This window comes from Hermetia illucens, chromosome 1, assembly GCF_905115235.1.
Source record: "Hermetia illucens chromosome 1, iHerIll2.2.curated.20191125, whole genome shotgun sequence".
NCBI classification, from domain to species: Eukaryota; Metazoa; Arthropoda; class Insecta; order Diptera; family Stratiomyidae; genus Hermetia; species Hermetia illucens.
In genome coordinates, this window is record NC_051849.1 from 75823154 (window position 1) to 75837746 (window position 14593).

Consider the following 14593-nt stretch of genomic DNA (forward strand, 5'->3'; position numbering starts at 1 on the left):
AACACTCAACACTCCACCCGAAAAATGCATAAGAAGAAGGGTTTCAACGCCGACAATCGACTGTCAACAACTTGATCGAGTCCCCGAACTTTATCACAAAATCTCTGAAGGCAAAATGTTCAGTTTCATTGACCACTCCAAATTTCGAAAGGACGAGTACGTCCTCTTAAATATTTGAATGGCAGTCGTTCCTTGCAGCTTATTGAATCTAATCGCCTTAGTTCGTACCTTGAAAGACAAATCTCTTCATTGCTTAAAACTTACTTTATTTTTGGATTACATAATATTATTATGTGGCTAACCCTGATCATTCTTACAAAAACAAAATTCTTTTAACGGTTTTCTTATATAATCTGCCATCACACATCCGCTATATTCATTATCAATACGGCGGATAGTGTTCATTCCCGTATCCGCTACACCTGATAAAAAGTTATAAATTACATCTGCTCTAAAAATAAAGTTTCCCGGCTTAGTCGAAAACTGTATTTGGTAAATATCTTTGCTTTTATTCATATTCGAGGTAAAATCGGGCTGGAATCCATCAATATCTTTCACACCTTTATACTTTAAAAGCTTTTCGTTGAGCACCAAATTTTTTATCCATAAAATTTCTTTCAACATTATTTTGGAGCAATGCAGACGCTGTGTACTCGTGAAGTCATTTATCTTGTTAATTGCAACATTTGTTAATTCCTCCTTCAAATAATCTATTTTTGGGGTTTGCGGAACCCATTCCGAAGATAAGCAAATGCACCATTGCGGATCAATGTTTGCATCGGCACAAGTTCGATCCCTAGGAATTCGCTGGAAAAGTGATAAGGCTCGCGTTATATTCTGTGTTTCCGAAGTGCCAACTGGCGAAGCTTCGGAACCTTGCAACCGCAAGACATCTCGCAAGGTTTCATGAATATCAAACGGTGTAGTCAAACGGTTTCGATTCTTTTTGAAGTTCTCATACTGCTCCGGATAAGTTTTAGGAAACCACTCCGGGAATACAAAGCTGAAAAATGGCAAACGCTCTTCAATTTTCCCTTCTAAAATGTTTCTGATATCCTCAAACTGAGTTCCGTGGTCAGAAAAGATCATCAGGATAGTGTTATTCAGCGCGTTTTTTGTTTTTAACTCTTCCAACCACTTTTGAACGTCTTCATCAGCAACCGAAATCAAATTCACATAACCTTCTGAAAGCTCGCTCAAAAAACTGAAAGAAAATTTCGGATATCCCTCATAAGTCAACATAAAATCTCTTACATAATTAAGCATCACTTGATGTTGAGGAATTAATCCCCAGCAGAAGGGAGTTTGGTAAAAACGCTGTTGCTTTTCAAAGACCATGTAAAGCGGCCTCATGTAATGAGTAGTTGGAGGCCAAACAAAGCCTTTCAGGCGAAAGTTGAACGTAGCAAATCCTGGTTTATCTTCATTGAAAGCCGTCACATAATGCATTGTCTTGTATTCATTCCAAATAAAAGGAAAAACGTGTACGTTTGATGATCCCGTAATCCTTTTTCTTGTTTCCGGAAGTTCAACTTCCCTCGACCCAGTGAGCATCGGGATTAAATTATGCGCTTTCCCATCTCCAATAATGTTGTAACTTTCAAGCACATGAGCATTCAACGTCTGCGTTAAATAACGGTACGTTTGCGGAAGTTTCCGTATAAAATCATTCCGACTAAGAGAACTTATTCCAAACATCATCACATCCAGTAAAGGTTTCTCTTCATTTTTCACTGCAGGGACTTTTCCCACACTTGAATCTCTCCTGAAACCTGACACCAATCCGGCCCAATATTTTCCCTCAGAAGATTTGCACTCAACTTCTGCAAAATCGGATTTCGTCAAATTGTATTGTTTTGTAATTCGAACTGCCGGAAAAAATCTGGATTCATTATCGGGGCCTTGCATGAACTCTTTGAAAGAGCACGCAACCTTCCCGTAAGCTCTTTTTGTTGCCGCTGTGATTTTGCAAACTGATTTTTCACAGGATACCCACGTATTATAGCCGTAATTGCAATCGAGTTTTGGGGGTTTCCTGTAATACTTTGATAACTCCTTGTTTTCCAATGGAAGCTTCGGAACTATACAAGTTCTCTTATCCTGTTGAGACACAATTCCTCCGGGGGAAAGATAGACACTTCTTGAAAGATTCGAAAAAATCGTGGACCGAATATAAAGGCTTATTGATATTCCTGCACACCATATTAACACGATAACTAATAGACACATAGAAGATGATTTCGCTCTCATTGGATTTATGCATTTTTTAAACGGAAATGTTGGAAAATGTCTACGTATCAGCATATCTAGTCGTTAATACAACAAAAACTGAATGGATAGATTATCGGTTTAAATAATAATCATTTTGTGTTGACATTGTAAAATTAAAATTGACAGATATCACAATGGCATCAGCCGTTCTTTGAAAAAAAGAAACAACGCAAAAAATTGAATGAGGTTCTTTTTTTAACTCAATCCGCTGGTGTAATGCACAGGACCAAGGTCAGGAAGTTAAGTTGCTCATTTGAACTAAGATCTTAATTTTGAACCACTGGATAAACCCAGCCAGCAGCAACGTTCACTTATGACCCTTCTTGTATAAGAACAAACAACATTATCGACCTCCTGATCTGAGGTGTGCCAGATTTTTACAAACTAAAACCATTTTCCTGATCTTCAATATCCGTATCTAGCTGCTATCAATATTTTTCGCGGAAACGAATCAGTTGAACATAGTACCAAGATGTCAGATGAATGGGCAGGATCGAATTGTTTGGTAAACAGCATCAGCTCCAAAAGTATTAATCCTGCGACGACTATCAACACTGCCTTCGCCTTTTGCTCTGCTGATTTTAGAGCGTCTTCCAACCACTTACAGAACATTGGCGCTAATGCTATAATGTTTTTGGCAGTCATTACTGTTGTATCGCAGCATTCTAGCTCAGGTGGAAACGTAACAAATACAAGAATTTAAAACATCGATGAGGACTTCCGACTTTCAATTAACTCAAATAACTTCTTCATTCATTCAACACATTCCAGGCATTTTACTAACTCGAAGTGTCTACTATCGAAATACCATTCGCCTTCTATGATTTTAAGGATAAAAGTTTCAACAAGAGTGGGTCAACCAATCTATTATTATCTGAGGTTTTTGTACTTAAAATAATCACTTGAAACGGATCAATCATCGCCCTGGCTGTTTCGGCATGCTTTCTTAAATTTATAGAAGTTTAGCCAATTACTTCATACGAATACTAATAATATAAGCCAAACAAAACCGTCTGATTTTCAACATACCATGGTCTCTGCTCTGCCAGGTTTGTCAAGGATCCATGTACTTCAAGTTAGGTTCTTGTATTGCTCACATAATTTGACTATGGCCACTTGATTGACTGATGACTTGGGGAAGCAAATGTAATGCTGTCTTACAATGCTCAGAATTCAGCTTAATGAGCATCATTTGCGACTGCCTGGTGCTCGCTTGAACGTGGAACATCTACACACACTGGTTCCTTGCACACACTGGTTCACTGCTTCCTTCTTTTTCGAAATGGCCCCTTTTCTTAGATTGCCAACAAATTTCCGTTTACCGTGACCGAAACTGGCTACTGGTGGTAATGGTTGCATTTAGGTATATACTTGTATAATCGCAAACACGTTATGAGTGCGGATCATATCCAAGTGTAAATCGCCTTGTGTTGAAGCCTGGACTAGGCCAAAGTGAATTGTTTTCTTTGAGGATTGAGGGAGTCCTGAGTCCGCATCAACGAAGCCGTCAGTAAATTTTTCGAATAACTTGGATGTTTAGCCCCAGAGGTCCATGAAACACAGAAGTAGAAGTAAGTTGCTTTCCAGCTGGTCCATTTGGTTTGGTTTCGTCAATTCTCCAACAAAAAATAACTCAGTATCTTGTACGGGAGTGGACATTGCTTCACCTTTCCATTCACAACCTTTTCTAAAGGCATCTGTAGCGTTCCCACAATATTTCTGATTAATGCTGTCATTTGCAGTAAACTTCGCTACTTAAATATGCTCATGGAAACCAAGTAAGCCTACAAAAGACTAATGATTCCCGACCCCGGTCGTTAAAAATTGTGATCGGATACTTTTTGAAGAAGTTTTTTTGGAATATGTTACAGAATCAGACCTTTATACATTCTTCCCAAGAAAATACTCGAGTTAAAAATGTCAAAAAACAGAATGGTATTCAAACCTTGCTCAAATTTCACTCACGCACTGACATTAGATCCAAGTTGAGCGCAGGGCCAAATATCCGAGGAATTTGAAAATGTATCTTACTAACGAGTTGGTTACGCGTCAGCCTCTCAATCTCGCTGCCTCAGATTCGAGTCTCGCTTGGCCGTAGATGTTTGTGCCGGTCTTCGTGTTCTACCGTTGCTGTAAGCTCATCGCTGTGATAATGAAATTGAAGCAATCTCATTGAAAACTCAGTAGAAAAACAATAATATACTTCGCAGATACCCAATACTCCACAAAAAAGTAAATAGGAGACGTAGGTCTTACTCAGCAGTTACCTATAAAAATCAAGATACTTTTTCCCTTACTTCCTTAGCAAGTTCTCTTATAAATTATCAAAAGTGAGGGTGGTTCCTGAAGCGTAGGATATATACTGCAAGTGTTCCTTTTGACCAGATTCTTCAGGATTAATGTCAATAAAATGTCTGTTTCCACCAATGCTTAACTTTTTAGTATTTGATTCATTGCTTGCTTAATTTGCCCCAAAATACATTTAATTTAGCGAAAAAAATAACTGAATTGTAGACTCGATTTCCTGATGAAGGGTACAAAAGGTTCCCGAAATACGTGCATTTTCTTAAAACTAAATATGATACCATCACAAAATAAAATACCCAAGCGACTAAACTGAAACACAGCTTCAATACGTTTATTAAACATGGTTTTTGCAGTAACAATACTTTTTTAGCTGTTTTTGCCCTTTCCCAACACACATTGAATGATTTGCATACTCATTGCTACGCAGCAGATCCTTTTCTTCTAAAATAAACAAATTATCCTTTAAAGAATGTCGAATCGTTGCTTCGAATAACATATTCGTTTGCCCAAATAGAACTCTCACTTGATAGACATGAAAATTTTGCTGAGTGTCCCCCTCGTTATCTGATCCTGATGATTGATATCTCAACAAATCATCGTTCGGAAGTAATTGCATTGCCCACTGAACTAATCCATCTGTCAACTCCTCACACACCATTCGATCATTAAGCGTTATGTTATTTATCTTATCCTTCACTATTTTAGCCAAAACTGGAAACAAATCAAATGTAGATAGTTTTCTCCACCGCAAGCAGGTACACCAATGCGGCTCAATATCAGCATCCTTACAGGATCTTGTAGGAGGAATATATTCAAAAAGAGACATTCCGCGTGTTAAATTCTTTTGTCTAAACTGAGCGAGGTGGAGCAAGCTTGGATCTTGAAGCCTTAGAATATCCTTCAGTGTTTCATAAATATCGAAGGGCGTTGTAAGCACATCGATATTATCTAGAAAGTGGTTATATTGTTCAGGAAAACGGTTGTTGAAATTGCTTGGAAAAGTGAAACTCAGGAATGGTAGCCTCTCTTCCTGCTTGCCCTCTAACGTGTTTGATTTGATGGGTAAATTGAATCCGTGATCAGACATAATAATCAAAATTGTTGTATCCAGTACTCCCAATTGCTTGAGATTTATCAACCAATTTTTCATATTTGCGTCCACATCCTCAATCAATGCAATTTCATTATGGAAACTAAATGCAAACTTTGGAAGAATATGACGCGAATGCACGAAATTCTTCAAATAATTCAAGACGACTTCATATTTCGGGCTGCTTCCAAAACAAGATTTCTTGCCGGTAAAGTTTGGGTTAGTGGCCTTCAGCAAGATGGTACGATTATAAAGATCTCTTGATGGATCTTTCAGCATGTACGTGTCATAATAGGGGTTAAGAAAGTTAGATTCGTCCTCGTTTAGAAGGACTAAGTATCCTTGCGCAATGAAATCCTTCCATATAAAATGATACGCTTTCTCGTATTTAGAAAAAATCGTACTTCGACTTATTTCCTTTATTTCCCGCACACTTCTGCCCGCGAGCATTGGCAAGAGAGCCTGCAAAGTCCCATCGCCAACAATATTATATCCTTTGAGAATATGAGTATCGAGTTTTTTCGTAAGATATCTATAAGTTTGAGGAAACTTTCTAAAGAAGCCGCTTCTACTTACAGACCCGACACCAAGCATTACGACATTTAAAAACGGTAAAATCCGTACTCGGTTTTCATCAGCAAACTTGGTGTGCACCTTCCGAAATCCTGCAATGACTCCAGACCAAGATCTCCATAACGACGCCTGACAATTGACATCCACAAAATCGGAATCCTTTAGCTCATAACCAAATTGCGTTTCCGATTCTCTGCTATATTTAAAACGACCATTTACTTCTAGGATTATTTCTCTGAAACTGCATGTAACTTTGCCAAACTTTTTGACTACCCACGCTTGGATGCTGCAATAGTACCCATTACATCTGACCCAATCATCCTCAGGTTGGCCGCAGGACAACTTTCTTTTGGGTTTCTCATATTTCATGATTTCAGGATTGCCAATTGGTAGACTTGGGAACATACAAACACCTTGTTCTTCCTCGGAAATTTTCGATTCGAAATGCAGCACGTCTGTTCTACGCCCGGGGTACTGCCTGGCAGAAAGTATTAAGAAAATTCCAAACGTTGATAAGACACATATTAATAGCTGGCAAAGCAAAAACTTCTGGAGGCTTGAACACGTTTTCATTATTATTATACAATACGGCAACTGACTTATTTGTAACAATTGAAAACTAGTTTCGCACGTGCCCGAAGGTGATTGCTCTTCCCGAATTCGGTTCTGACATGGGTGGAAAAACATCAGAGGTATCTTAGATTAAAATATAAAAACATTTATTCAATCTTATTAACTTAGCTTTATTTCAAACTTCCTGGGAAAATACCAAATAAATTCGTCTGCATTATATGCAAACGGTGCCTTTAATTAAGAACAAAAATAATACAAAAATAAGTCGGAAAGCGGAAGCTCGGTGCTTCAAGGATAACACGTTTTGTTTATTTTCTATATATGAATCGATTTTAATAAAGTTTTGTTTTACACAAAGCCTTCAAAATATTTGGCTTGTAAAAAATATGTTGTCCCGAAAAGTAAAAGGGTACCTTTAAACCACCTAAAAAAACCTACTATTTCGCATTTTAGGATCCTATTTTTCAATACTTCTAATCAGAATTTCATATATAACATTGTTATCCTTGTAGAGTTTTCATGCAGAACTTCTTGGCTATCAAAATCGATGCTTGGTACTTGGAAGTCTGATTTCGGGACATTTTTTATCTCATCCAGAAAAATCATTAGCACCGTTTCTGGTAATCAAAATGTAGAAGTGGCATCGAGGTATTATTCAATTACTCCTTGAGTTGCCTTACTGCATCCCCAAGCCAAACTTTGTTTTTTCTTACTCTTCCAATCAATATTAAACGCATTATATACTAATTACTCGGCCTGAAATTTTCATCACTGCGAGACACTAATTTATAAATATATATGTAGTATAGATGAAGTGTTTAAGTGTAGTCCTAAACGTACCTCCTCGTAAATATATAGATATTAAATGACAAAAGAATACATAAAGATAATGTCTAAGATGCAAAATTTACGTTCTAAAAGTCCGATGAGGAACGGAGGCTATCTGTAATCTTTTAGGACTATTCCTTTTCAATGACTCTGCCCTAACACTTCAGAGAAATGGAGTATGTACATAGACAAACCATCTTAGAGAGGAGTTTTTTACAGTCAGTTTTATTATACGAATTCAACCTAGCCATTTTCACATAAAAAATTCTAAGTGTCCTCAAGTTCGAACTAAATGGACACTAAAAGCCAATCTCATTTTATTTGGTAACTAGTGCGAAATCGATCATCCTCGTTTGAGGATATCACATTTCTCTAAAATCGAATTGTTAAAGAAGGAAGAAAGCTTCTTGTTTGTACAGTATTAGGAAAGGTTCTTTTTCAAGTAAAAATTCGTGGGGAAAACAATAAAGAATAAAAGATTCGGACGATTTAAACTAAACGGGATTTTGGTACCTGCTAGAAGTGAGCTGATGGCAGGACTTATTGGACAACGTGAAGGAGCTGCATAGGTAGAAGGAATAACATTAAATTATCAGAAGCACATGCAATCTATTTCACATAAAAACAGGGAAAAACAATTACAAACTTTTTAAACTTCTTTAACTCTCCAATGCAAAAGGGGATCTACATATTTCATTAATTAAGAAATAACTTTAAAACTGCGACTCATTTTGCATATATTTTTCGTCCGCTTCTATTAGAACAAGAAGACCCAGGATCCTAAACTAGAAGGTTTTCTTTACAATTGCATTGAAAATAGCTGAGACTTGAATATCTGACTTGGAGAGAAACCTTATTTAAATATTATATATAAAATTAATCCGGTTCAGCGCGAGACTCAATTACTCTAATGAAGCTCTTATATGGGTTTTCCGTTTTCTTTATTCTCTTTATTTATGGCGAGCGAACAGAATCACTTTGAATACTTTTGACATGTCATAAGAAATTATCAAGACTAAATTTAACGAAAAACCTCCTTATCATATCTTTCAATCAAGTATCAATGGAGTCACCCCCCCCTTTTTGCTTCAAATCTTTGACCAATTTGCTTTATTCATAGGCAAATGCCATTGAATAAACTAATAATAGACTGAACATCTTGAAGATACATTTCTATCAAAAGATTTGATTTATTGCGGATGCAGATGCAATTCATTTCAATAGGAAATAGCAATTCCGTATAATTTTTTCCTGGTCATAAAAGTATTTTTGCCTTTAAAAATTTTTTCTTTAGATTCGTCATCAAAAGTGGATTTATCTGTAGTAAGGAATATGCGTAGTCTTCATCATCGTCGATTTCATGAAACTGCTTATTTTTATTTAAGAAAATATGCGAAAAATGCTAGCATCTGTATTTTCAAATTTGATTGATATTACGTTTCATGTATGGTCTTCATGGTCTAATCAATTGAGTTTGACTGAAATTGATTACAAGCTAAAGGTTCAAGGCTTTATTAAATTCGAGTTTTAAAGCTTGCACACGTTATTGGAGTACTAAATCGAGTCATAAATTAGCTTGGCTCAATTCGAGGAAAAGTCAACTTTCCTATTCGAATGCACAAACCAACGGCAAATGTTTGTGGTTCTTGTCATTTTTAAGGTTTTGTGTGAAACAAAACCTTATTAGAATCGATTCGATGTCTGTCTGTCCGTCTGTCTGTCTGTCTGTCTGTCTGTCTGTCTGTCTGTCAGTCTGGCTGTCTGTCTGTCTGTCTGTCTGTCTGTCTGTCTGTCTGTCCGTCTGTCTGTCTGTCTGTCTGTCTGTCTGTCTGTCACAGCCGATTTATTCGGAAACGGCTGAACCGATTGTCACGAAAATTGGTGGGAGTATGTGATCTGCCGTTCCCTTTACATGCAACAACTGCTGCCATTTTGTGTTAAGTTTAAGGGGGGCTCCCCATACATGTGAAAGGAGGGTGCAACATTTTTTTTCATAAAATGTGGCCATGTGGGGTATCAAATGAAAGGTCTCAATTAGTACTTTTCGAAACTGGTTCAATATTTAATATTGGGTGAAACATAGTGGAGTGAGGGCTCAAAATATGACCCCCAAAAAGTGTAACAGGTCTCGTTCTCAGAACCTATCCAACCGAAAAATCTGAAAAAAATCTCAATACTGCATCTCTACGAAATCTAGGCCTCAAAATATATCCGGTTCCGATATTTGCACAAATAAAGTTAATAAGAGTATATTTCCACATTTTAGAAATTTACTCGGCACCCCCCTTCGTCGCAGAAGTACAAAATTTGGCATGGGTATAATGAAGAATATAATGCACAATTTGGTCAAGTTTGAAGAAAATCCAACTATTATTGACAAAGTTATAAGAGGTAAAACTTTACAATTTTTTGTGAATTTCGTGCATTCTACAACCTGATGACGTCATCATCAGATATCAATTCGTCAATACCAAAACGAAGTAAGTTCGTATGAATTGGGTGGAAAAGAATTATTTTGATTTAGTTCTTTAATCATTTGTATATGAATATCAATTATTCCAACGAGACATGTGTATATGTAGGTATATAGTATATGCGTGCTAATGAACTTTGCGGGTAGAGCCTAATTCAGATAGACATAAGAAGTAAATCGGAAATGTGGGTACGATCAATTTATATACGTGCCCATAAGTGTACAGTATTCGAAAATAGGCAGTTTGTTTGTTTAGAGTGAGCGTAACATCTCCGGCTGTAATATGTACGTATGTCTCGTAGTTTTGTAGCTGTTACGTGTAGAAAAATGTGCGTTGAAATTTCTTAGATAAGATGAACACAAAACCCTTATACCCGAAGCACGAGCTTCCGGTATTCCGACTTGTTACTTTTATTGTCAGTTAAATATTCATTCTCTTATTCTTGCTCAGGTTTTCTTTAAAACCTTAGATCCTGTTTTCCCAAGACAATAATTTCGCATTTGGTGCCTTGAACGGATAATATGTAGGTCGTCATGGATGTTTCCATTCTGTAGACTTGTCACTTTACAGTATTAAGGGCGATGTTAACGCAACTGAAACCCTATACTGCACAAAGGAGTAACCAAGTGACATATGGTACACTACCTTATTGGAACTTGCCCTCTAAACGCCTACATCGGCAGAAAGCCATCTTAAATAAGAAAGCTGACTGACTGACTAAAACAGTTCTCCCAAAACACAACTTCAGTTACTTAACAAAGGTCTGAACTTTGTCGTTAAAAAACAAACCTTCCTAAAAAAAGAGAAATCATCAGGGATATAGAAGTTGGCATGAAATGCGCACAACTGGAGGAAAAAGATAGCATCCAAAAAAAGTTTGGTCGACTTTTAAACAGCCGGCAAATAAATGAATTTCCCACAAAAGACAAAAGGTTTTGCCGAACAAAAGCCAATTTATTGTCAGTAAACAAACAAATACAAATTGACAACCAATTGAGGGTGAAATCGAAAGAAGTTAATATTACTAAATACAAATGGAATAGAAAGGACCCTTCCAGTCCAAGTTGATCATAGAAAAGGCTCCAGACCTAGGTATGCGAAATTCCCCACTAGCCAGAATCACATATCTCTCCACAGAGAGGATAACGAGTCCCAGGAAATAATCATAGCGACAAACACGCTCACCCAAAAAAACCTGCGAAATGGTTCTTAAATAAAAAATGAAGGGGTTAAGACTGAAGAAAAAATCAATCGGTATAAAATAGCAAAGAAGTCATCAAATCACTAAACAAGGCTATAAGGCTGATAATAATAATGGTAATAAGGGGAGGGCAGAAATTCTGAGATGTTCTACCGGGTGCCTTACCCTGCTTTACACAAGCGCTTAATATTATCTTAGAAATGCTTCAGCACTCTCTCCACAGAATCTGCATACAGTCTCCACAGATATCTTTAGCTTCCTGCGAGTGCTTGGGTTCATTTCCCTTCTTTTTCTTTCCAATTTTGGTAAGTTTGCCTAATATAATTTCCACAAACTGAAAGAGACGCTTTCACAAAAAGTTCTGGTCAATATAGTAGCGTTCCTGCTTCTTTTATAGCCTTACCTACTGCGTCATTGCCTTCTAACCCAAAATGGCCTAAGCCGAAAGGTTACAAGATGACCAAATGATGCTTCGGCGTAAAAACATTATTCCCACCACATTAGAAAGTCTTTTTTCAAGTACTTTTTCAAATTTTTAGAAGGATTAATCGGAATTCAATCAAATTTAGACATTATATTATTCATATTGGGAACAACTTTTGGGATTTTTTTTTTTCAAAACTTTAAGCTAAAAATAAAGGAGTTACACGACAATATTCCACTGAAAGTTGTAACTTGAGTTCTCCAACGGGAGGTGTAGCAACTGCAATTTTTATCTGAAACCAAAAAGCTTTTAATTTTACATCACAAACTTATTTTCTAAGAATATAAACCTCAATTCAGCTGAAGATTTTATTGAAAATTATACCTCAAAATTTTATAATGATTAATTTATTACTTTTGAACTAGAATTCCTGCAATTGTGAAAAAAAAATGGGGATGCAAATCAAGGCATTTTCGGCAGGAAGAGTTTAATTCCGTAGGAGTGTTTGTGTCTATTTGTTCAGAAAACTTCCAAAATAATAATACGTCAAAAGACAAAAATAAAAAAATATTTTTGATTTCCATAATGGAAGTTGGTGATTAGTATTTGCTTAACATCTATAACAGTGACTCCAAGCTCTTCTTATTTACTTTTATTCCCTCGAAATGGTGAAAACGGGGTAGGTTGTGGGAAGTTGCAAAAACTATAACAGTTCCATTCCACCAACTAAAACCTTTAATTGAATTTTACTGGAGATACGTCTGATTTACTATTGCACCAGTCCGGCGAAATATATTTTTAATTTTGGGTTACCAAGGATCAACATCGAATTGTAGTGCCCCAGAAGAAGAAGACGAAGAATTTAGAATTTAATCTAATATCAATTCATTGAAAACTTTGAGAGATGCACCAAATTCCTCAAGTTACTGTCAGCCCTACTTTATTTCGAATGTTTGCGTTTAGAATAACACGGTTGTCTGAATCAATGCTATGAACTCAGAAAAAATTCCATGAAAACTTCATTCGAATAAGGATTAGTATCCTTTATACAAACTAATAGGAACCATGCTCCTTTAAAAACTCCACAAGTCTGTGTGCTCTCAGTAACCTTAAAATGAAGCAAAATTGCATAACCTGCGATTCTAGATAAGCTCCAGTGAAGGATATTTCATATGGAAACACAAACAAGATACGCTTTTCGGTACATCTACACAAATTATGAGCAATAATTCTAAAAGGAACAAAATTGCGAAGGTTCAACTGTAACAAAATAACATTGTATTCGCCCGATAAACAGCAGCACATCCTGCAAATCACCTCCATTTAAAAATCTATTTAAACAGATGTGTGCATGACCTCTTATTCGTTTAATGGATTTTCCTCACAATGGATACCATGCACGTATTGCAACCACTGAGTACTGGTTGCGATACTTTCAGCAACAAACTCTTTAACCTTCTCGATGCAATGGCTAATTGAAGATTTGCACGCAACCTTAATACTTTCAATGAAATTTTCGTAAAATTAACGACTACCTTCAGAAATGTAGATACTGGACAGAGAGCCTTGCTTGCTAGAAATTCAGGATTCGGGATTGCGTGTGGATATGCTTGCTATTGCTAATTACTATTCTGTCAGAATATATTTAGTGCACTCGTTAATTTTTGTAGTGCACATCCTTTGTTCGTTTTGTGCTGAAGTAGGAATGCAATTTTCGCATTTCATTGTTTTTTATTTATGATATGAATTTGTAGTTCTACTTATGTAGCGAACGGAAAATAGTACAATGGAGCCTGAATTTTAGCTTGATAATGAAAGTTATATTTATTTAATGAGCAAATTATTCGAATATTCACATAAGTGGAAATGATAAAGTTTTCATAGCCTCGAATGCATGATGCAACCGTCTTACCTCATAAGTGTAGAATGCCTCCTGTACCCACCTTGATATGGAATTCCATGCGAGTGCTCAAATGGTATCCACATAAAATATGGTATTCTTTGCAAGTACGCAAATGGTAAGGATGATGATGTGCACATTTCTTTAGGGGTCCGGAAACTACAACAACATATTTGTGTCTTATTCCTTATTTTAAGCGTTCTTGAAATTTCGTTCGTGGCTGCCACACTCCTGTCAGTCAATCTTATTGTCAATTCTGGGTGATTCCCATAAAAAGTCATTATCTCGCTTTAGAAATGTACTCAAAATGTTAAGTACTGTCTTTTTCCATTCATTATTACATCAGTATAAAAAAGGCAGATTAAATGGATACGCAAAATAAAATAAACAAACCCGAAATTTTTTCATATTCAACGACCTTTCCGACCAATTTTATTTTTTTATTTTAGTTATTTGTGAAATTACCTATTAGTTTTGATGTGCGTTTAGAAACCAACCTCCAATAGCAAGTAGCCGGTAACGGATTGTAGGAAAAGTCCTGAAATCCTCACATTAAGTTTTTTGGATTTGGATTTGGATTCTGTATCTCTTTCTCTCTCGAGACTTTCCAATTTCCTAACCCCCTTTTTCAGCTGCGAAACTCACATTAGATAAGGGGCGTCCCCCAATATTTAGACCAGAAAATACAAGGGCAGGTTGGAAACCCCAAAGACCACAAAATCATGGACATCTGAACCAGAAAAAGCATCGATTAAAGATGTGATCCTTGTGGATCTTCCTTATCGATCAGGAGTTTTACGGCTTCACGTGCTTTTACATCCAGTTTTAACTCGCGTGTTTTACTTCCAATAGGTACCAACCGTTTCTTTTTTCAACTTTCCGTGGAAACCTAAACATTAAGTTAAGGGCACGGGTAGGTTTTCTTAAATGACGCAAGCATCAACCCCCCCCC

General features: G+C 36.6%; 2 protein-coding genes across 3 annotated transcripts in view; one reads left to right on the forward strand and one right to left on the reverse strand.

Moving 5' to 3' along the window:
• LOC119647289 overlaps positions 1–14593 on the forward strand; it is a 751009-nt gene that overhangs the window by 721774 nt on the left and 14642 nt on the right. The gene's annotated exons all lie outside the window — the stretch shown is intronic.
• On the reverse strand, positions 278–2364 carry LOC119647290. The gene has a single exon (XM_038048195.1). The coding sequence runs from the start codon at positions 2302–2304 to the stop codon at positions 298–300; it is 2007 nt and encodes a 668-aa protein (XP_037904123.1). The 5' UTR covers positions 2305–2364; the 3' UTR covers positions 278–297.